The sequence below is a fragment of the Mustelus asterias genome, chromosome 25 (assembly GCF_964213995.1).
Source record: "Mustelus asterias chromosome 25, sMusAst1.hap1.1, whole genome shotgun sequence".
In the NCBI taxonomy this organism is placed as follows: domain Eukaryota; kingdom Metazoa; phylum Chordata; class Chondrichthyes; order Carcharhiniformes; family Triakidae; genus Mustelus; species Mustelus asterias.
The window spans coordinates 55,587,728-55,610,343 of NC_135825.1; the positions used below are offsets into that span (position 1 = coordinate 55,587,728).

Genomic DNA, 22,616 nt, shown 5'->3' on the forward strand with positions numbered 1-22,616 from the left:
GGACTACGCACAGTGCTCCAGATGTGGTTTAACCCATTGTATGGCTATAGCACGACTTCCTTTCCTTTATATTTGAGCACTCATTATAAAGGCTAACAATCCTTTAGACTCTTTGATTTTCATTTGTACTTGTTTACTCCATTTAAATGATCAATGTACACAGATCCTTAAATCTCCTGGGACCTCCTTTGTTCCTATTTGTGCAGTATTTAAAAAAAAAAGCTTGGCTCTATCGATGCCGGCATTGAAATCTATTTGTCACAGTTTGCCCATATGCTTAATCTATGAATGTCTTTGTTATTTTCTGCACCATGTTTACATTGCTCACTTTGCCACTAATCTGTACGTCCTTGGCAAACTTGGATAGGTGGCTGTCTATTGTGTTATCAAAATCATTAGTAAATAGTCAATAGTTGAGGCTGCAACACAGATACCTATGGGGCACTGCCAGTCCATGCCTTCCAACTTGGGTACATAAGACAACGGAATATCATTGTTGTCTTTTCCAGTTGGTCATACAAATGTCTTTATTGACACTTGAGCAGAGGCAGGAGCCATCGCCGATTTGATTTCCTCCTCTGTCACGCAGGGATAAGGGTAAATCAAATCAAGGTGAAGATTGGCCATAATATAATTGAAAGGCCGAGCAAGCCCAAGGGGCTGAATGGCCTTCTCCTTTTCCTAAGACACTGAGACCCGTTGTAGTATCCTCCACGCCCACCTGAGGTCAGCTAACTGAGCACCGATCAGGGGCCGAGTCTGAATCCTTTCAGGTCTGTTTGGCCCAAGATCACACCTCCTGGTGGTACATTTACCTACAAGTCATCAGGTGAACCACTTGGCCGAGAATTTATTGGTAAAATTTAAGTGTAAGTGCCAGCGGGCTCTTTGTGTACCTCAACAGCGTCCCCGCTGGTGAACATATTTCTCCAACTTTTGCATTCTTAACGTATTTGCACAAACTACATCCGGAGACAGGTCACGCCAAAACTATTTCTGTGGTTGGGTATCAAGTGGGCTTGAGGCAGGCGAGCTAATTGTTGACCTTGTTTTGTATATGTCTCAAGTTTGCTTTCAAGACTGTCTTAGACCCTGTGCCAGCAGAGTGACATAAATCTCCTTTGAAGCTTGAAACTCACTGAAAGACAGGTTTTGCAATAACTGTAGTTTGTCCACCCTGGTGACAGACAGAAGCTCAATCAAACTAAGCTAGCCTGCTACTTCAAACACAGAATTGGAGGATTCACACTGAGTTAGGTAAATAATGTTGTGGAGATGCCGGCGTTGGACTGGGGTGGGCACAGTAAGAAGTCTCACAACACCAGGTTAAAGTCCAACAGGTTTATTTGGTAGCACGAGCTTTCAGAGCGCGCTCCGAAAGCTTGTGCTACCAAATAAACCTGTTGGACTTTAACCTGTTGTTGTGAGACTTCTTACGGTAAATAATGTGGCTGAGCTTGTTGAGACAATGAGAAGTTGAGCAATATCGGCCCAGTCAATTAACCATTGTCAAGAAGTAGCCCGCCAGAATATCCAGATTGCCTCTCTGAAAATATCTTTAGTATTCAATGTGATCATTTCAGTGCTAAAGGAATTGTGAACACCCCGTGATACAATGAGTACCTGACCCATAACCACAGGGGGGAAAATTACACTGCAAAGGTTTAATAACGCCTTCGAGTCAGAGAATAATGCGCCAAAGAAAGAGTCCATCGAGTTTGCATCAGCTGTTTCAAAGAGCAATCCAGTTAGGCCCACACCCACTTGTTTGTATACACTGTATTTTGTGAAAAATAACTATGTAAAAAATAGAATCATATTTCCCCAGCTGCCCGGACTGGCGCAACTTGCTTTTTTTCTGTTGGTGATATAGTACGTCTCTTATTTTTACAGTTCCGACATTAGGTCATTCTAACACTAGCAGGAAACCTACTGAATTAATGATGGAGTCTGAGGCAGCATTTAATCATTTCTCGTACATTTATCAGTTGATTCTTCATAATTTTTACCTTTTATCTCAACGCTATTCCGTTCAGTGCAAACAGATTCATGAAGGCTCAAACGTGATCCCATCTTTATTCATCTTACCAATCAACTGTTTGATATGCTGTTGCCTCAGTCAGCATAGCAAGTGTTTCCCCTGTCCAAATCAGGAAATGTGAATACTTTGAGGAGTTGGAATGTTGCGGTTTCCCCGGCTGAAACAACATTACTTGATGCCAAGTCGTGTAACTTGTGCATATTAATCTTTTGCATTTCCTCACTCTTCCCACTAGCAGCATTTTCTTGATACTCAACACCAGGAAGAAGAAGTCAAGTACTTCTCTAATACAGCAGAGAATAAATATCCAGATTCTGTCTCAGTAAGACCTGGGCAAAAGAGCTGTTAAAAAAAAACATATTTTCAACCCAGGCTCAAACCATGCGTGGAAACAGTGTAATGTCTCAGCATGTTGTGACGGCGGCAAAATTTTGTTGGAGTGGTTTCCTAACTGATGCACCCAAAGAACAGGAAAAAAACAAGAAGTAGTCTCACAACACCAGGTTAAAGTCCAACAGGTTTATTTGGTAACACGAGCTTTCGGAGCGCCGCTCCTTCATCACTCACCTGATGAAGGAGCAGCGCTCCGAAAGCTCGTGCTACCAAATAAACCTGTTGGACTTTAACTTGGTGTTGTGAGACTACCTACTGTGTTTACCCTAGTCCAATGCCGGCAACTCCACATCCTGGAAAAAAACAAGGCAAAGAAAACTCTTGACTGATGTTTTGTGTATATCAAGGCAGCAAGAATATGTATTCTCAAAGTGAAGGCAGCTATTTGAGTCCACATGCTGGCTTTCTTTGGGCGGCACAGTGGTTAGCACTGCTGCCTCACAGGACCAGGGACCCGGGTTCGATTCTGGCTTGGGTCACTGTGCCTGCGTAGGTTTCTTCCGGGTGCTCCGGTTTCCTCCCACAATCCAAAGATGTGCAGGTTAGGTTGATTGGCCATGCTGAATTGTCCCTTAGTGTCAGGGGGATTTGCAGGGTAAATATGTAGGGTTACGGGGATCGGGCCTGGGTGGGATTGTTGTAGGTGACGGGCCAAATGGCCTTCTGTACAGTAGAGATTTTATGAATTGATGATTTTATGATATGATGCATAGTCTATCCATTTTGTTATTAGATTGCTGTCTGAGGAGGAGGATAAAATGAAGGCGCTGATGCAGCTTAAAGAAGAGCAGGAGGAACTCATTAGAAAAACCCAGAGAGAAAAACAGGAGTTGAAGCAAGAGATGGACAACAAGTCTAAGATCCTCGAAGAGGCCCAGAAACAGCTGGAGGAAGTCCGGGTCAACAGACAGCGAGCAGACCAGGATGTGGTGGTAAGTGTCCGCACTAACCAACCATAGCAAACAAGCTGTATCAGCACTCAAAACAGCCAACTTCCTTACACAAGATCAGGAAGAAGTTAATCTGCTGGGGACTAGTCTGTTCCTAAAATCACAACATGATTGGGAGCAATACTTTCTGAGCAATTAGATGATGTTCGAAGAGTAGAAATTAATTTTGGTGATGTTTATCACAGCAGTGTCCAATGTGTTCCAATCAAGCTCCTTTCTCTGCATTTTTACCAGCAGAGTTCACCCGTTTAGTTCAAATTGTGTTCAAATTAAAACTATAATAAGGATGTCTCTGACTTGCAGAGGTCAAGAAGGGGCATCATGGTGGCACAAAAAGGCGGCACAGTGGTTAGCACTGCTGCCTCACAGCGCTAGGTACCCGGATTCAATTCCAACCTTGGGTGACTGTCTGTGTGGAGTCTGTGCATTCTCCCCGTGTCTGCATGGGTTTCCTCCGGGTGCTCCCGGTTTCCTCCCACAGTCCAAAGATGTGTGGGTTAGGTTGATTGGCCAGGACAAATTGTCCCTTAGTGTCAGAGGGATTAGCAGGGTGAATACATAAGGTAATGGGGATATATAGGCCTAGGTGAGATTGTGGTTGGTGCAGACTCGATGGGCTAAATGGCCTCCTTCTGCACTGTAGGGATTCTATGATTCTAAGTCCAAATATGAGCCATAAGTATTCAGCAGCCTGCCGTGTTACAGAATTCATGGAGAAAGTAAAGTAGAAAGGTTATATTTTTTTTGTTTGTTTGGCTATATCGAGAATGATGAAAAGTATTTCATTCCAATCCGGACTGTAAAACCAAAGCCCCAGAGGTGGAATTTTCCAGCCCTGTCGCAGGATGTCTCCGATGCAGCGAGCCGTTCAAATCCCTGTTGATTTCGGACTGGAAGATGCCACATAGCGGGAGGGGCTGGAAAATCTCACCCAAGATCGAAAGATTATGCTGCTTTTGTCAGGACCAGGATGAGACAATGGGAATCTGTTGACATGTAATATTCTGAGATTGGTCACCATTTTGGAACCAACGATTTACAGCTGCGAAACGGGCTGAAACTCTGAAAGAAAAAGGGATAATGTTGGAAAATTCAGCAAGTCAGCAGGATCTGTCGGGCAGAATACAGAGCTGATGTTTTAATGATCCCTCATGAGTTCTGAGGATAAGTCGATGACATGCAAAATTAGCCTCCATCCCACCACCCCCTTCCCCCGTGACAAGTGAGATATTGTATAATAAGTTCAGCAAATTTTAGGTTGTTTTGAAGCCACTTTTCAGACTCTAGCTCACTCATTGTATGTGGATTGGTTCCCTGTACCATTTTCTTTCATGCGAATGAACCTGGATCTGTTTAATTTCCCCCTCGCTCTGCAGTGACAGTGACCAGTTGGTGTTTCTAGAAGCTGCCACAATACAAACCTCTGATCTACAATGGGCAGTGAATGCCCTGGTTTTGATGTATCCTGTAGATGAGTAGCATGTTGCTTCAACCACTGGAGATGCCGAGATGGTTGTCTGTCCTTCTCCCCAACCTTATAGGAATTTAAATCATGTTTTATTGATCCACAAGGAGCTTTCAGTGTCCCTGGATTCCGAACTTGGAGATCTAAGACATTTGTGTCCGATGGGGGGGGATTCTCACTCATAGAATCCTACAGTGCAGAAAGAGGCCATTCGGCCCATCGGGTCTGCACCGACCACAATCCCACCCAGGCCCTATCCACATATCCCTACATATTTACCCACTAGCCCCCCTAACCTATGCATCCCGGGACACTAAGGGGCAATTTAGAATGGCCAATCAACCTAGCCCGCACATCTTTGGACTGTGGGAGGAAACCGGAGCACCCGGAGGAAACCCACGCAGACACAGGGAGAATGTGCAAACTCCACACAGACAGTGACCCGAGCCGGGATTCGAACCCAGGTCCCTGGAGCTGTGAAGCAGCAGTGCTAACCACTGTGCTACCGTGCCGCCCACTCCTGGTGAGTATCGCGATGACCCGGAGAATTGTGAGTCGGTGGAGAAACAGGTTGTGAGCCGGTGGCCAAGCCCGTTGTGACCCTCCCAGGCCGTGCTGCCAGGACCGCTTGGGTTCCTGCCCACAGCTTTCAATGGAATTAGCAGGCTTGAAGCCCAATTCAAATGGCTCTCGCTATTCACCCGCATTGCCAGTGGAATCTGCCTGCACTGGGCAGGCTTTCGTACAGGTCCCCACAAGCATGTTGGACCCTAAAGGTCAAGGAAGCACCACCAACTCCTCAGCAAAGAGAGGCATCCTGCCACTGCATCTCCACCCACCCCCACCACCATGCAGGCACAAGGTTTATCCGACCCAACTCCCCATTCATGCCCCTTACCCTCCCCCCTCAGAACCCCCACATATCCCCCATTCCCTCCCAGACCCCACATTCAGCCCCCCCCCTCCCTCCACTGACACCCACTTAGCCCTCCTTCCCCCTCAGACCCTCCGCCCAGCCTCTCTCCAGGTCCCATACCTTGGAGTATCAACAGTGCATTGCCCCCTGGCGCCGACACCCTGGCCTGGCGCTTTGGGGCCCGTGGAGGCTCAAGGCGTTAGGTCCAGTGACCATTTGCCCCTCTGCCACTGCCAGGCTGCAAAGGATGCGTCCTTCAAGGACCCTGAGGGTTGGGTGGGCTCGGGCTGAGGGCAAGGGGTTAACCGCAAGGACTGCCCCTTCTCGCTCTGGCAGACCTGAAGATTACCACTGGCAAGTGATTTCAGACAGCTGTATTCCTGTCTGTCAGCTGTGCTAATTATGAAGTGGCCAGGTCACTTTAACCTCCATGCCCCCAGTCAGCTGTCAGGATTTTAAATCGTTGCAACACTCCATTCTGCAGCAGAGATTTTTCTTTCTCCCTGTCAGAATCTGCAGGTGTGAGCAGACCCCTTTGAAGTTTTCTGACAGGATGTCAGTTTCACCTGGGGGTAGTTCCGGTCTGCCCAGCTGTGCACTCAGCCCCAGTGTATTCACACAGCTTTGATTTGAAGTTGTTGGGGTTTCCCAGCAAGCTGAAATTGTTGAAACTCTCTCCATTGCACTTGAAATCTTTCGTCAAATTCAACATGCAGTGCCTCGTAAAAGATTCAGCTGCCAGCTCAATGGATTTCTAGCATTCTCCAGCCACCTGTGTTTATTTTTATTTCCCTTCAGAATTGAATGCGCCGCAAGTACTCCACTGATCCTGACCGCAATATTGACAGAGTCTAAGCCTGACTGGCGGTCTGTGGTTTAACTTCCTCTTTGAAGTGGTTTGCAAAAGAGCAAGTGAGACCACAAGCAGTCCCGCCACGACACCCCCATCCTTGGGGAGAATGGGGAGGTCAACCCCTCCCCCCCAGCCTGAGCCCACCCAACCCTCAGGATCAGGATGTTGCCTGGTATGGAGGGCATTAGCTATGAGGAGAGGTTGGAGAAACTTGGTTTGTTCTCACTGGAGCGACGGAGGTTGAGGGGCGACCTGATAGAAGTCTACAAGACTATGAGGGACATGGACAGAGTGGATAGTCAGAAGCTTTTTCCCAGGGTGGAAGAGTCAGTTACTAGGGGGCATAGGTTAAAGGTGCGAGGGGCAAGGTTTAAAGAAGATGTACGAGGCAAGTTTTTTACACAGAGGGTGGTGGGTGCCTGGAACTCACTGCTGGGGAGGTAGTGGAAGCGGATACGGTAGTGACTTTTAAGGGGCATCTGGACAAATACATGAATAGGATGGGAATAGAGGGATATGGTCCCTGGAAGGGTAGGGGTTTTAGTTCAGTCGGGCAGCATGGTCGGTGCAGGCTTGGAGGGCCGAAGGGCCTGTTCCTGTGCTGTAATTTTCTTTGTTCTTTTTTCTTTGACCCTTGAGGGACCAGTCCTTTGCAACATGGCAACAGCAGAGGGGCAAATGGTCACTGGACCTTCTTCAGCCAGCGAGTGATGAATCTGTGGAACACTTTGCCGCAGAAGGCTGTGGAGGCCAGGTCATTGAGTGTCTTTAAGACAGAGATAGATAGGTTCTTGATTAATAAGGGGATCAGGGGTTATGGGGAAAAGGCAGGAGAATGGGGATGAGAAAAATATCAGCCATGATTGAATGGTGGAGCAGACTCGATGGGCCGAGTGGCCTAATTCTGCTCCTATGTCTTATGGAACTATCTCCTCGAGCCTCCTCCGGGCCCAACATGCCAGGCCAGGGTGTCAGTGCCAGATGCCAGGGGACAGTGCACTATTGGTACTGCACATGGCCTGAAGGGGACCTGAGTGTGAGAATCTGAGGGGAAGGGGCTGCGCCAGGGAGCGGGGGTGTCGGATTGGGTAGGGTCAGGTACCCTCATGCCTGCGTGGTGAGGGAGTTATCTGTTATTTGTGGGTTCGGGATGGGGGAGGGGCAGAGATGCCTCTCACTGGTGACAAGTTGGTGGTCCTCCCTTGGTCAGTGTGGGGGCCACCATTTGTGGGAAGGGGTGCCTGTCTCCAAGCGAGTAGATCGGGTCGCCATTTAAAAATGGCGGCCCGGTCTCAGTACAGCAGGGCTGGCTGTCCACATTGCATTAATTCGCTGGCAGAATCCTAGTTGATAGACAGGAAACCCTTCAGGTTGGACACTTTGTCCCAATTCAAGAGAATCACAGCCGATATTACAAAACAGAGAAGAACAAAATTAGCCGTTTTTGTAAATTCAATCTGGCTGTTATCAGGGAACGAAAGTTTATCATGCATTTTTTTAAATATAGTATCACCACATGGGCTAATTTTAATTGTGACTTCACTGAGGGAGGAGAGTGGGAGTAACAGAATAATTTCACAATGTGGAAGTTTGCCATTTAGCATGTGGTATCTGTGGTGATGTACAGAATACAGGTCAAAGTAACATGACTCTGGCTCATGTTGAAACCTTCACAAAGTGTTTATTGGGACTTTGCGTTAATCATTTTGAAATTCATAGAAGTATTACAGTTGACAGCTTGCGCTTGCTGTCGGCTGCTTTCAAATAACTGATGCAAAGCAGCAAAGATCGAAGGTGCGACATTAACTATCAGAGTGCAAGACCAGGAACGCAAATCACGCAACCATAAAATGGAAACAATGCCGCTTAGCAAGTTTAGTTTATTTATTAGTGTCACGTGTAGTTTTACATTAACACTGCAATGAAGTTATTGTGAAAATCCCCTATTTATTTCTTTACTATTAAAATCCCCTTTAAGTCATGTCTTAGATTGAGAACAGGAAATGCTGGTAATACTCAGCTGGTCCTGGCAGTATCTGTGGACAGCAATGAAGTTTATGGGAGGGATTTTCCAGCCATTCCTGCTGCTGGGATCTTCCAGTCCCGTCGATGGTTGTCCCACCCCCCCCACCCTGCAGTGCCTCTCTCCCCCCCCCCCCCCCCCCCCCACTGCGGGTTCGCCAGGAGCAGATTCGCCAGGAGCAGAAAATGTGGACAATTAGCAGCAGCGGGAATGGAAGATCCTGCCATTGGCCAATGGCAGGCTTCCTCCGCCACTACAAATCACAGCGGGGAGGGCGGAGTTTGTGGATAACCCCGCCCCCAGTGTTTCAGACTCTGAACTTTCATCAGAACTGAGGGAACGTTCAAGAAGGAATGGGGTTTTGAGCAGGGAGTGGGCGCCAGGCACAGCAGGAGGTCCTGTGCTCGGCTGGCAGTCAGGAGAAGAGGAGTTAGTCTTCCAAGGCCAAAGAGAATGATGACTGGACAAGAGAAGACACAAAGGAACAGGGCCAATGTGCTGCTGACTGAAAGCAAAACTGAAAGAAAAACTGCAACTTGAACAGAGAAAGGGAACAAAATGCCCCTTAGTGTCAGGGGGATTAGCAGGGGAAGTACAAGGGGTTACGGGGATAGGACCTGGATGGGATCGTTTTCAGCACAGAGTTGATGGGCTGAATGGCCTCCTTCTGTACTGTAAGGATTCTGTGATTCTAAAATGGGCACTGAGATCATGATCTGAAATTGATGAACTGAATGTTATGTCCAGAAGCCTGTAAAGTGTCCAATCGGTGGTTAGCACTGCTGCTTCACAGCGCCAGGGAGCCGGGTTCAATTCCCGGCTTGGGTCACTGTCTGTGTGGAGTTTGCACATTCTCCCCGTGTCTGCGAGGGTTTCTTCCGGGTGCTCCGGTTTCCTCCCACAGTCCAAAGATGTGCGGGTTAGGTTGATTGGCCAGGTTAAAAATTGCCCCTTAGTGTCAGGGGGACTAGCCGGGGTTACGGGGATGGAGCCTGGGTGTGATTGTGGTCGGTGCAGGCTCAGTGAGCCTAATGGCCACCTACGGCACTGTAGGGATTCAGTGATTCTAAGAAAGATGAGGTGCTGCTCTTCCAGCTTACGCTGAACCTCACTGGAGTGACACAGTGGGCCGAGGACAGAGATGTCAGCTTGAGTCCACGGGAGAGAACTAAAATGATAGGCCACTGGAGGCTCCAGGTCATGCTTGCGGACTGAACAGAGGTGTTCTACAAAGCAGTCACTCATTCTGCCGTCGGTCTCTGAATGCGGAGGAGACCACATTGTGAGCAGTGAATACAATAGGCTGGATCGAAAGTAGGAAAAGTAGCGCAGTGGTTAGCACTGCTGCTCCACAGCTCCAGGGACCTGGGTTCGATTCCCGGCTTGGGTCACTGTCTGTGTGGAGTTTGCACATTCTCCTCGTGTCTGCGTGGGTTTCCTCCGGGTGCTCCGGTTTCCTCCCACAGTCCAAAGATGTGCAGGTTAGGTTGATTGGCCATGCTAAAATTGCCCCTTAGTGACCTGGGATGCGGATATTAGAGGGATTAGCGGGTAAAATATGTAGGGATATGGGGGTAGGGCCTGGGTGGGATTGTGGTCGGTGCAGACTCGATGGGCCGAATGGCCTCTTTCTGTACTGTAGGGTTTCTATGATTCTAAATCATTGCCACATCTGGAAGGAATGTTTTTTGGATCTTTGACACCAAGGAGAGAAGAGATCAAAGGGCAGATGCTATAAGTGCTGCATTTATACAGAAAGATGCCTGGGGGCGGAAGACAGGGTTTTGGGAGTGACTTAAGGAGTGGGTCAGGATATTCAGCCCATCGAGGCAACTCCCCGACAGAATATCTTACCCTATTAAAGTTACGCAGGCCCTCCCCCCACCCTATCCCTGTAACCCCACGTATTTACCCCACTAATCCCCCTAACCTACACATCTTGGGACACTAAAGGGCAATTTGTCATGGCCAATCCACCTAACCCATACACCTTTGGACTGTTGTTGGAAACCTGAGCACCCGGAGGAAACCCACGCAGGGACGGGGAGGACGTGCAAACTCTGCACAGCCACCCAGGACCAGAATTGAACCCAAGAGCCTCTTGCTGTGAGGCAGCAGTGCTAACCACTGTGAATCTCAATACAATAAAAATATTGAATATTGCAGAGAGCTTGTGCAGGCATTGACACCAGCCCAGCTGCCATTTGTTCATTAACGGGCCTTCATTTGGTGACAGTTTTCTCCCTTTTGCAGGCTGCACAGAAGAAATTACGCCAAGCAAGTTCACACGTTAAGCACTGGAATGTCCAGATGAACAGGCTAATGCATCCGATTGGACCAGGAGGTAACCATACATTGAAGTTAATTACGTCGTTGAGAAGAAATGTTTTTATTATATTTTTTTCAAATTGCTGATTTTGCTTAAAAGTTTACCTCAAAATGCAAAACCCAGAAATATTATGCTCCAACAAGAACCTGCAGCGAAAGATTGTAAGTGAATTTTGAACCTAAACCTGGAGGCCTGCGCATGAACCATGATGAGTGAGTAGGTAATCTCCCAATGATTAACTTTAACATGGGCGATTGACTATTTGACTGCAGTTTCTGTCAATCCTCTGCCAAAGTGGATGATCACGCAAGCTTGCAGAAATTCCTGCTTCTTATATTTCTGGGTGGATAGACATCTCCCGTTGCGTTTGTGTTGGTACAGCAACAATCAACTGGAGGTGTTGCAATGCTTCGTCACTTACCCACAGACTATTGCAAGCCACTTCCTGTCGCTTACCACTCCAACGCCCCCACCCTGCTCTCCTGTTCACGTGTCCATCCTTGGCCTTTTGCAATGTTCCAGTGAAACCCCAACACAAACTGGAGGAACAGCATCTCTTCTTCCGATTGGGTACTTTACAATGCCCCGACTCTCTACCTCCAGACTCAACATTGAGTTCAACAACTTCAGAGCATGAACTCTCCCCTCCACCTTCAGCCCATTTCCATTTATTTTATTTCATTTCTGCTTTTATCTCATTCATCCATTTTCATCACCTTTTATTCTTTTTCCACTCCTCCAATCTCATTCTCCATCTCATCTCCAAACCCCCACCCCTCCCGGCCACCTCCAGGGCAACTTCCAACTTTCCTTGGGTAGTCCCTTAACAATCTGCGCCTCTGATTTGCCATTCACGCGTTCCGATCACTTAATGATCTTTTTGCCTCTTTCTCAGCCTTCATCATCATCCTTGACATTTCCTTTGTCCAATTACAGGCCCTCCCCCCCCCCCCCCCCCCCCAACCCTCACCGTGTAAATCTTGTCTGATTCTCTTCGCTCTCAGCTCTGACGAAGGGTCATCCAGACTCGAAACGTTGGCTCTGTTCTCTCTCCACAGATGCCGTCGGACCTGCTGAGATTTTCTGTTTTTGTGACTGTTTCACGGCTCCATCTTGGATTTCCCATCCTTTTATCTTCGACTGGCTTCTTTCCCATCCACTCCCATCCAGCCTCAGCAAGAGTTGACAAATATCCCATTCCCGTGCAAAATTCAGACACAAGTGGGTGGCGTTTATGTTTGCATCCCCTGAGCCATTTATTAAAAGGGCCGCCTGATGTTGCTGACACACAACGCCCAAGACATTTGCTGTTCTCCTTCCCCAGCAACAGTTTTTGGCCTCCCAAACTACCTCAGACCCGACCTCCTGCCTTTCTCTATGTGAGAGCCAGCCGATAAGTCACGGCGATGCCTCTTGTGTGCCTGCACCACACCTGTGGCATTTAAGTGCAGTATGATGTTGAATTTGGCTCCACCTTCAGACTGATGTGGGCCTCCATGGAAAACCAGCATACACCCAACAGTTGCGTTGGGCACAAGCTAACCTGCTCACCTGATCAGTCTTCCCTGATTGAACCCACAGTGCGACAAATGGTTGGCTCCTGCTCTGCCCCAAGACTGCAAGAAACTACAAAAGGTCATAAATGTAACCCAATCCATCACGCAAACCAGCCTCCCATCCATTGACTCTGTCTACACTTCCCGCTGCCCCGGCAAAGCAGCCAGCATAATTAGGGACCCCACGCACCCCGGACATTCTCTCTTCCACCTTCTTCCTTCGGCAAAAAGATACAAAGGTCTGAGGTCACGTACAAACTGACTCAAGAACAGCTTCTTCCCTGCTGCCGTCAGACTTTTGAATGGACCTACCTCGCATTAAGTTGATCTTTCTCTACACCCTAGCTATGACTGTAACACTACATTCTGCACTCTCTTGTTTCCTTCGCTATGAACGGTATGCTTTGTCTGTATAGCGCGCAAGAAACAATACTTTTCACTGTATGTTAATACATGACAATAATAAATCAAATCAAAATCGATGCAATAATTCCCTGACTGCTAGAAGTAGCAGCCCATCTCAAAGTGTTAACAAATTCTTAACATTGATATCTCAAAGAGTGAGCAGTCTGTGTTAAATTAGTTTCTACATGTTCCCAACTCAAATACCACCTGTGGAAGTGACTGCACATCAGAAGGTGATTTTTACCTCCAGCAACAGGTAGAAAGCAAGCGAAACAAAACCAAATTATAAGTGCCCAGTCCCCTCTCACAAATAGACCTAAAAAAAATTATAGATTTTCTTTTAACTTCAAGTGCAGCAGCACCTCACATTATTACAATCTGTTAGTATTAAATGTCTGAATATTTCCATATGTTTGAAAGCGAGGGAAGGTTTAAGGCAAGTAATTGCTAAAATAGCAGAAATACTGATTAAAAGGGGAGAAAATGGGACTTGGAAAATATAAGTTGGGATTCGAATTTGGGAAAGATGTTGCTGAGTGACCAGCTGTTTGTGAGGGAGAATTCAGGAAGTTTCCCACTGGGAACCGCTGAACAGCAGTTCAGGAGTTATGCCCGTACACGTACACAGATGTACGTGCAAACTCACAAACCCCATCCCCCACCAGAGTACCAGTGATACACAAATATTTTTGCCATTGATACAGTTCAGTGCTGCTTTCTGCTGTTTGGTTCTCTGAAATTGGGTGGATTGAGTTCTCAGAGTCTCCTCCTCTAGGCCAACAATTCCGTTTCCGCATTCCTGACCTGTGCTGTATATGCTTCTTCAGGAAGTTGTAGGCGGTCCACGTTAGTGCAACCAGTAAGGGATCTGCTGGTGTGAAGGAGAACAGGCTGCACAGACAAATAGGGCCAGATTCACCGGCTTCCCAGCCGCGTGTTTCCCGCTGGCGGGAGGTGGCGTTTTGTTTGCTAGCGGCGGGATTCTCGCTGCTGTCAATGGGAATTCCCGTTGACATCACCCCACGCCAGCAGGACCGGAGAATCCCACCGGCGTGAATGGCCGGAGAATTCCAGCCATAGTCTTTTAGCGTTCCACACACACTGGCACATGTAGCCATTTTCAACATTCTTGTTCACATTTTTTTAGATAAACGGCCCACGGCCACGCCCACTGTCGGGACCAGCTTTCGAGGAACAATAGGAGGACAGAAGGATGGACGAGTAAAATTATTGGGAAAGTTGGAGGAGAAAGATGACGCCAGCGAGCATGGTAAAGAAAACCTCCACCAATCACTCTCAAACTGTCCTTCAAACGCAAGCTCAATTGTGGAAATGGAAACCACGGCCTTAAATGGACAGTTGAAAAGAAATTCCATGGAAGTAAGAAAACCGGTACAAAGATCGTCCACAGAAGATTCGGAGGATAATCCAACGGAGGAACTCATGCGATAGTTCAGACGTCACCAGAAGGTGATTTGGTTTGTTTGGTGTTCCATTGCTTCACTTTGGACGGTAAACATCACAACAACAAGAGCATAAAGTTCAGAGTCACCAATGAATAGCATAAAAAGTAGATGTCAAAAATGATGTCAACCAATATCTTGAGCTTCTTCCGCAAGGATAATTGACGTCTCTAAAAGTGAAATGATCCCAAGTTTCCTGAGGCCACCAGCTATTGTTTGCATTCAGTAGAGAGCAGTCCCTAACGTGACCTTGGATCAAGAATGGTGAAGGAAAGCTTTAATTTGAGATTGAAGCTTCATCATATAGTTACATTCTTACACCTGCATGCTGTGGTAGAATTGAACCCGGGTCCCTGGCGCTGTGAGGCAGCAGTGCTAACCACTGTGGGTCGCATTCTTACACCTGCATGCTGTGGCAGAGTCTGGACATCTTGAATTTTTAAAAAACTTTTAATTGATAAAAACATCTTTGTTAAAATTGGAGACCAAATGTCCAGTTTTGAATACTATCAACTTCCTCACCATTAAACATTCACCCTGAGCTTTATTTCCAATGGAATAGAATTGAAAAGTAGGAAGGTTACGTTAAACCTATATTGAATTTTGATTAGACCCCACTTAGGATATTGTTTGCAGTTTGGGTGACATTATTGGAAAATTAATACAAAGATGCCAGCAAGGGTGCAGAGAAGACTTGCATGGATGATAGCAGAATTGTGTATACAGATCAGGAAAGGATTGGTCTCTTTTCTCTTGTCGGAAAGAAGACAAGTGAGTGAGAGATCTTTAAAACGGTGAAAGGTTCTGACAGAGTGGACACAGAGGAAATGTTTCCTCTTGTGAAAATGAACATTAATAGAAGCTGTCAATATAAGATAGTCATCACGAAATCCAGTAGGAAATTCAGAAGAACCCAGAAGAGGAGGAAAGATTTTTTAAAATCTATTAGTGTCACAAGTAGGCTTACATTAACACTGCAATAAAGTTACTGTGAAAATCCCCTAGTTGCCACACTCCGGCGCCTGTTCGGGTACACAGGGAAAATTTAGCATGGCCAATCCACCTAACCAGCATGTCTTTTGGACTGTGGGAGGAAACCGGAGCACCCGGGGAGAACATGCAGACTCCACACAGTGACCCAAGCTGGGAATCAAACCGGGTCCTTGACGCTATGAGGCAGCAGTGCTAGCCACTGTGCTACCGTGCCTCCAATGGGAGGAGACTCCGGCGGCTCAGTCTGTTTCTGTGCCACACAGTATTCGTAACCCAACGAATGAGCGGTCTGGAAATTACTTAATTCTAACCTGAACAACCAAAGTTTACTGTCAAAATATAAGTCTATTCTTTTCCGATTTGTTCATGTTTTATAATACAGTGACAGTGCCTATTGAAGCTATTAAAATTTCCTATTTCATCAGCAACAAAGCAGTGCTCGGAATTTAAGCCCTTACCCATTCATTGACGAGTGTTGATGTGGAGTTGCCGGCGTTGGTACAGTAAGTAGTCTCACAACACCAGGTTAAAGTCCAACAGGTTTATTTGGAATCACGAGCTTTCGGAGCGTTGCCCCTTCATCACTCACCTGATGAAGGAACAGCGCTCCGAAAGCTCGTGCTACCAAATAAACCTGTTGGACTTTAACCTGGTGTTGTGAGACTAATTATTCTGACTAGTGTTGTTTGAAATCTAAAGCTGCACTTGCCTAAACTTGCCAGCATGTGTCAGCCAAAGCTAGAATTGTCCAAGCAAACCGTTCGTATCCATTAGAAAGTGTTTCAAAGTTCCAGGTTCGGGGGACCTGTATCTCTATTAAATGTGAATAGGAGAAATGTACAAATGTTTCTTCAATGTCATCATACAGATTTTGGTTTGACTCTAATTTTGTACAGGATGTTCGAGTTCAAGGTGCAGAATCAAAGGCGCTTCTGCGATTCATAAATAAAGACAAGCTTCTCTCCAGATAAATGCTTTTAAATGAGTGCGTCCTTTATTCCTGGGCTGCAGTCAGAAGTATCTCAAATCATCTCAACATTGCTTTAATTCTCATGCTTGACGCTTGTAAAATATATATGCAGCTGTTTTTAATAAATATTTAGTTCAAACGCTGAAGTTTTTTTAAAAGTGAAGGGCAGGTACTGGCTAACTCCAGACGTATTTATTTTGGAAAGGTTACAATTTGATACAACTGGGATTTGTTAGCACAAATGACATGTATTTGTATAGTTTCTTTATTGACAAGTAAGCATGCTTACAAAGTACACGCAATCAATGTGATTCCATCATAACAGTTGTTACTTAATCCACAATCAAACTTAGGTGGGATACTGGCTTCCTGTGTCACATTCTAATTAAACAACTGATTATGGGTCAGAATTATGCATTAGTTGCAGCTGTAGCTAAGTTTCATTATAAACATTATTTTTAAAGTCATCAAAATAACACCTGTACAGTATTGTTACGTTTCTACTGTAATAAAATAGTTTTCTTAAGATGTGTGACTCGATGTCTATGCTTCTGCACACAGTAACAGGGCAGGGGGGACAGCTAGTTATTGCCTTGTCATCTCTAGAAGCTCGTCCTAAAATTCCAAAACATCAAACAATTTTCATTTTAAAATATTTAATTCCCAAGTGGGCATAGGCATCGATCTTGGGAAGATGGCCAAACACGTTGAGAAAAGCAGTCAGCAAAGCATGTGGGATCATGGTCTTTATAAGTGGGGCGGCACGGTGACACAGTGGTTAGCACTGCTGCCTCACAGCGATTCCCAGCTTGGGTCACTGTTTATGCGGAGTCTACTCGTTCTCCCCGTGTCTGCCTGGGTTTCCTCCCACAGTCCGAAAGACTTGCTGGTTAGGGTGCACTGGCCGTGCTAAATTCTCCCTCGGTGTACCCGAACAGGCGCCGGAGTGTGGCGACTAGGAGATTTTCACAGTAACTTCATTGCAGTGTTAATGTAAGCCTACTTGTGACACTAATAAATAAACTTAAAAAGCTATCAAGAAATATCTTTTTTAACTTCAATCATGGGATATAGGCGTCACAGGCTAGGCCAGCATTTATTGCCCATCCCTAATAGCCCTTCAGTTAAGTGGCTTGCCAGGCTATTTTCAGGGGCAGTTAAGAGTCAACCACATTGCTGCTGCTCTGGAGTCACAGTGTTAATGTAAGCCTACTTGTGATGCTAATAAATAAAGTTAAAACTTTAAATGGTCAGCTAAGCACATGGGATCATGGGCTTCATAAATTCAGACACTGAGCACAAAAGCAGGGAGGTTTTGGTCAACTATCTGGCAGGGGGGAGTCAATGACCAGGCAGGCTGGTCTCCCGGGATCAGGCTATCCCATTGCACTCTGGGAGTGCTGATGCTTGCAATGTCCCCAAATGTAGGATACTCGACTGCAGTTTACACTCTTGTGAGTGGCACAGTGGTTAGCACTGCTGCCTCACAGCGCCAGGAACCCGGGTTCAATTCCGGCTTGGGTCACTGTCTGTGCGGAGTTTGTACGTTCTCTCCGTGTCCGTGTGGGTTTCCTCCGGGTGCTCCGGTTTCCTCCCACACCCCAAAGATGTGCAGGTTAGGTTGATTGGCCATGCTAAATTGACCCTAGTGTCAGGGTGATTAGCAGGGTAAATACGTGGTTATGGGGATAGGGCCTGGGTGGGATTGTTATTGGTGCAGGCTCGATGAGCCAAACGGCATCCTTCTGCACTATAGGGATTCTATGATAACTTTTATGAAGCTCTGATTAGGCAACCACCAGAGTATTACGTCCAGTTCTGGTCACCATATTTTAGGAAAGATGTGAGGTTCCTTGAGTGGGTACCAGAAGGGATTTATCAGAATGGTCCCAGAATTGGGGGATGTTGACAACAAGGTTAGATTGGAAAAGCTGGGGCTGTTCTCCTTGGGGTAAAGGATATTGATTTGATCAAAGTGTACAAGATTATGGCAGGCTTAGATAAAGTGGAGAAGGACAGACTGTTCCCATGAAGTTTAAAGTTTATTTATGAGTCACAAGTAGGCTTATATTAACACTGCAATGAAGTTACTGTGAAAATCCCCTAGTCACCACACGCCGGTGCCTGTTCGGGTACACTGAGGGAGAATTTATCATGGCCAATGCATCTAACCAGCACGTCTTTGGACTGTGGGAGGAAACCGGAACACCCAGAGAAACCCATGCAGAGAATGTGCAAACTCCACACAGGCAATAGCCCGAGGCTGGAATTGAACCCGGGTCCCTGGAGCTGTGAGGCAGCAGTGCTAACCACTGTGCCATCATGATGATACAAGGACTAGGAGACACTAATTCAAGGTTTTGAGGGTAAGAGATGCGGGGCAACGTGAGGAAGGACTCTGACGAAGGGTCATCCAGATTCGAAACGTTGGCCCTATTCTCTCCACAGATGCTGTCAGACCTGCTGAGATTCTCCAGCACTTTGTTATTTTTGTGAGGAAGAACTTGCTAATGGCCTGGAACTTGCTGCCCGCGAGGGTGGTGAAAGTGGAAATGATTGATATTTTCAAAAGTCAATTGGATGGGGACTTGAAGCAAATAAACCTCCGGGGCTGTGGGGATTTAAAGGGGGAGTGGGACTGACTGGATTGCTCTGAGGAGAGGCAGTATCAACTTAATGGGTTGAATGGTCTCCTTCTGTGGCATAAATGACTCATTTAGCTTCAAAATGTTCTCTTGATTAAAGCATCATAGAATCCCTACAGTGCAGAAGGAGGCCATTCGGCCCATCGAGTCTGCACTGACCACAATCCTACCTATCCCTATCCAAGTAGCCCTACCTATCCCTATCCAAGTAGCCCCATGTATTTACCCTGTTCGTTCCCCCTGACACTAAGGGTCAATTTAGCACAGCCAATCAACCTAACCCACACATCTTTGGACTGTGGGATGAAACCGGAGCACCCGGAGGAAACCCACGCAGACACGAGGACAATGTGCAAACGCCACACAGACAGTGACCCGAGGCCGGAATTGAACCTGGGACTCTGGTGCTATGAGGCAGCAGTGCTAACCACTGTGCCACCGTGCTGCCCTCATGTGAGAAGGTTGCAAATAATTTAAATTTATATTTTAGATGTAAGTACTTGAGGTGAGAACATCTTCAGACCAACGTTAAAACTGAACTTCTGTTATAAATCGTTGTACTTGTGTCTGTTGGGGTAGGTTCACCTGTGAAGCTGGTATTACTGTGTTTACCCCAGTCCAACGCCGGCATCTCCACATCAAGCTGGTATTATCCAGTTGCCTGTTTGCCCTTTGCAGCCAGTTAAATAACCCAATTCAGACTTGAAAGTAGCTAAAACGTTCAGAGACTTGAGTGTACTCACACAAGGAACACAAAATTAACACGCAAGTATAGCAAATAATTAGGAAGGCAAAAGGCATGTTAGACCATTGCCAAAAAGAGAGAATCTAAACATTGTTCCTTGATATTCAATTGCATTACCATCGCTGAATCCCCACTATTGACATCCTGGGGGTTACCACTGACCAGAAATTGAACTGAACCCGCCATATAAATACTGTGGCTACAACAGTAGGTCAGAGGCTGGGAATCTTGTGGTAAGTAACTCACCCAACTACCCAAAGCCACCTCTACAAGGCATAAGTTAGTAGTGAAATGGAACATTGTCCACTTGCCTGGATGATTGCAGCTCCAACAACACTTGAAAAACTTGACACCATCCAGGATAAAACAGCTCATTTGATTGGCATGCCTCCACAAACATTCACTCCCTCCACTACCGATGAACAGTGGCAGCCGTGTGGACCATCTACAAGATGCACTGCAGGAACTCGCCAAGGCTCCTTCGACAACACCTTCCAAATGCACGACCACTACCACCTAGAAGGACGTGGTCAGCAAGCAATGGGAACACCACCACCTGGAGGTTCCCACTGGAGACACTCACTATCCTGACTTGGAAACATATCGCCATTTCTTCACAGTGGCCAGGTCAAAATCCTGGAACTCTCCTTAACAGTACGATGGTGTATTTACACCACAGAGACTGCAGTGGCTGAAAAAGGCAGCTCAGCACCTCCTCCTCCAGGGCAATTAGGGCAATAAAATACCGGCCTAGCCAGCGACACCTATAAATGAATTTTCAAAGATGAAACTGTATGCAAAGTAGTTTTATTTTGTACTAGAGGCATAACCATTATGAGTTATTGAGTTCTATTTAACCAATGATCTGTTTGTTATTGATACTCTTGGATAAATGATCAAATGATTATCAGGAAAGTTTCAACAGAAATGATCTTTCTCCCTATTAGCCAAATGGTCCGGCTCCTGTCCAATACGGCCCAACAATGAAGGGGTACATTTGTCGGTTTGGGGTAACCAAAAAGGACTGCTTTATACGAACAGTGGGAAAGCAATATTTCTATGCCACAGACAAGTGAGGGACATAGGAAAGAAATAGCAACAAGGTGTGCAATTGTACGACACTTTTTACATGTAAATAATGACCACATGCCCGAGATACTAAAGTGTGCCTACCAACTGTTGTGTCTTGGCAATGAATTAATCGCCACTGGCTAGGAAGGAAGGAGAGGGGAAAGGACTTGTTGAGATAAAGATTTTTTTTTACACATTTGTAAAATAACTAAATGCAACCTGCAGTGCTTCATGAATGAATTTCTCTCATTCTAGGGGTATTTACACTGCGTTAGGTCCACAAGTGGGTTTGAATTAAATGTGGAACTGCAATGTCCGTTGATTTGTTGGACCATTGGATTCGATAGCTGAAAAGAAAATTGAAATTAGATATTTGCGTGGGCTAAATATCCACTGGCTTCTCCTAGATCCCCTATCCAAATGCTGAACTCCAGTTTATGTATTAGTCACAAGTAAGGCTTACATTAACATTGCAATGAAGTTACTGTGAAATTCCACCTGTCACCACAGTCCAGCACCTGTTCAGGTCAATGCACCTAACCAGCACGTCTTTCAGAATGTGGGAGGAAACTGGAGCACCCAGAGAACGTGCAAACTCCACACAAACAGTGACCCAAGCCGGGAATCGAACCCAGGTCCCGGGTGCTGGGAGGCAGCAGTGCTAACCACTGTGCCACCCAGGACTCTATGATTAGTCGCTACTCCATGTTTTATATGCTGTCTCTTAATGGCATTACAAAGAAGCATGGAGTCAACTTCCATATTTGCAATAAGACACTAAGCCTTCCGTCTCCTCCACGACTCCCACTCTTAACTGTGTGTTCAACATTGAAAACTGCATGAGGCATAGTTATTTCCAGCTAAATGTTAAAATAACTGAGGCCATTCTCTTTGGCTCCTGCCAGAATATTAAGCGCCGACCAACTTTAGTTCCATCAATCGTCCCACCTAAGGCAGACCCAGATTTATACACCTTTTGGATATTGTTCCACGCAGAGTTTGAGTGATTTTACCCACCCTGATCCTTTGATAAGACAGTTTCTTCCCTTCTACAACAGGTGATGAGCTTCAGCCCTGTTACTCCTCCACTACTGCTGATAGCCATTCTGATCCATGTACTTTCCACCTCAATGTTTAGCATTCAAAGTGATCAACTTGTTTTTCTCCATCCCTTATAAAGGAGATCAAAGTGATGGTCTTGCAATTTCACTCATATGAAAACCCTCAATCTAACCCGTCTATGCTTTGGTGAATTGATTTCATGTCCTCATCCTTGCCTTTAAATCACTCCATAGCTGGCAATCCATCTGATCTCATTCATCTCCAATTATATGTCTGTCGCACATCTTCCATCCCACTGACGTTAGCTTCCTCCCCACTCCCAACGGTCCATCATTGAATCATGGACACAGAGGTTTACAGACCCCTGAGAACAGACCCTTTGGCCCAACTTGTCCATCCCACCCTTTTTTTTAACCACTAAGCTAGTCCCAATTGCCCGCATTTGGCCCATATCCCTCTATACCCATCGTACCCATGTAACAGTCTAAATGCTTTTTAAAAGACAAAATTGTATCTGCCTCTACTACTGCCTCTGGCAGCTCGTTCCAGACACTCTCCACCCTCTGTGTGAAAAAATTTTGTATCTCTCCCCTCTCACCTTAAACCTATCCCCTCTAGTTTTAAACTCCTCTACCTTTGGAAAAAGATATGCTGATCTATGCCCCTCATTATTTTATAGACCTCTATAAGATCATCCCTAAGTCTCCAAGCTCCAGGGAAAAGAGTACCAGTCTAT

The 22,616-nt window shown here is 46.1% G+C and overlaps 1 protein-coding gene across 1 annotated transcript in view; it reads left to right on the forward strand.

The window, feature by feature from the left end:
* Window positions 1-16,881, forward strand: part of def6a (DEF6 guanine nucleotide exchange factor a) — a 207,887-nt gene extending 191,006 nt beyond the window's left edge. The window contains exons 10-12 of the mRNA XM_078197830.1: window positions 3,168-3,366; window positions 10,895-10,985; window positions 14,079-16,881. Of these exons, the coding sequence (XP_078053956.1) occupies window positions 3,168-3,366; window positions 10,895-10,985; window positions 14,079-14,383 (595 nt within the window). The 3' untranslated portion in view covers window positions 14,384-16,881. The remainder of the gene's footprint in view (window positions 1-3,167; window positions 3,367-10,894; window positions 10,986-14,078) is intronic.
* Window positions 16,882-22,616: the final 5,735 nt, after the last annotated feature.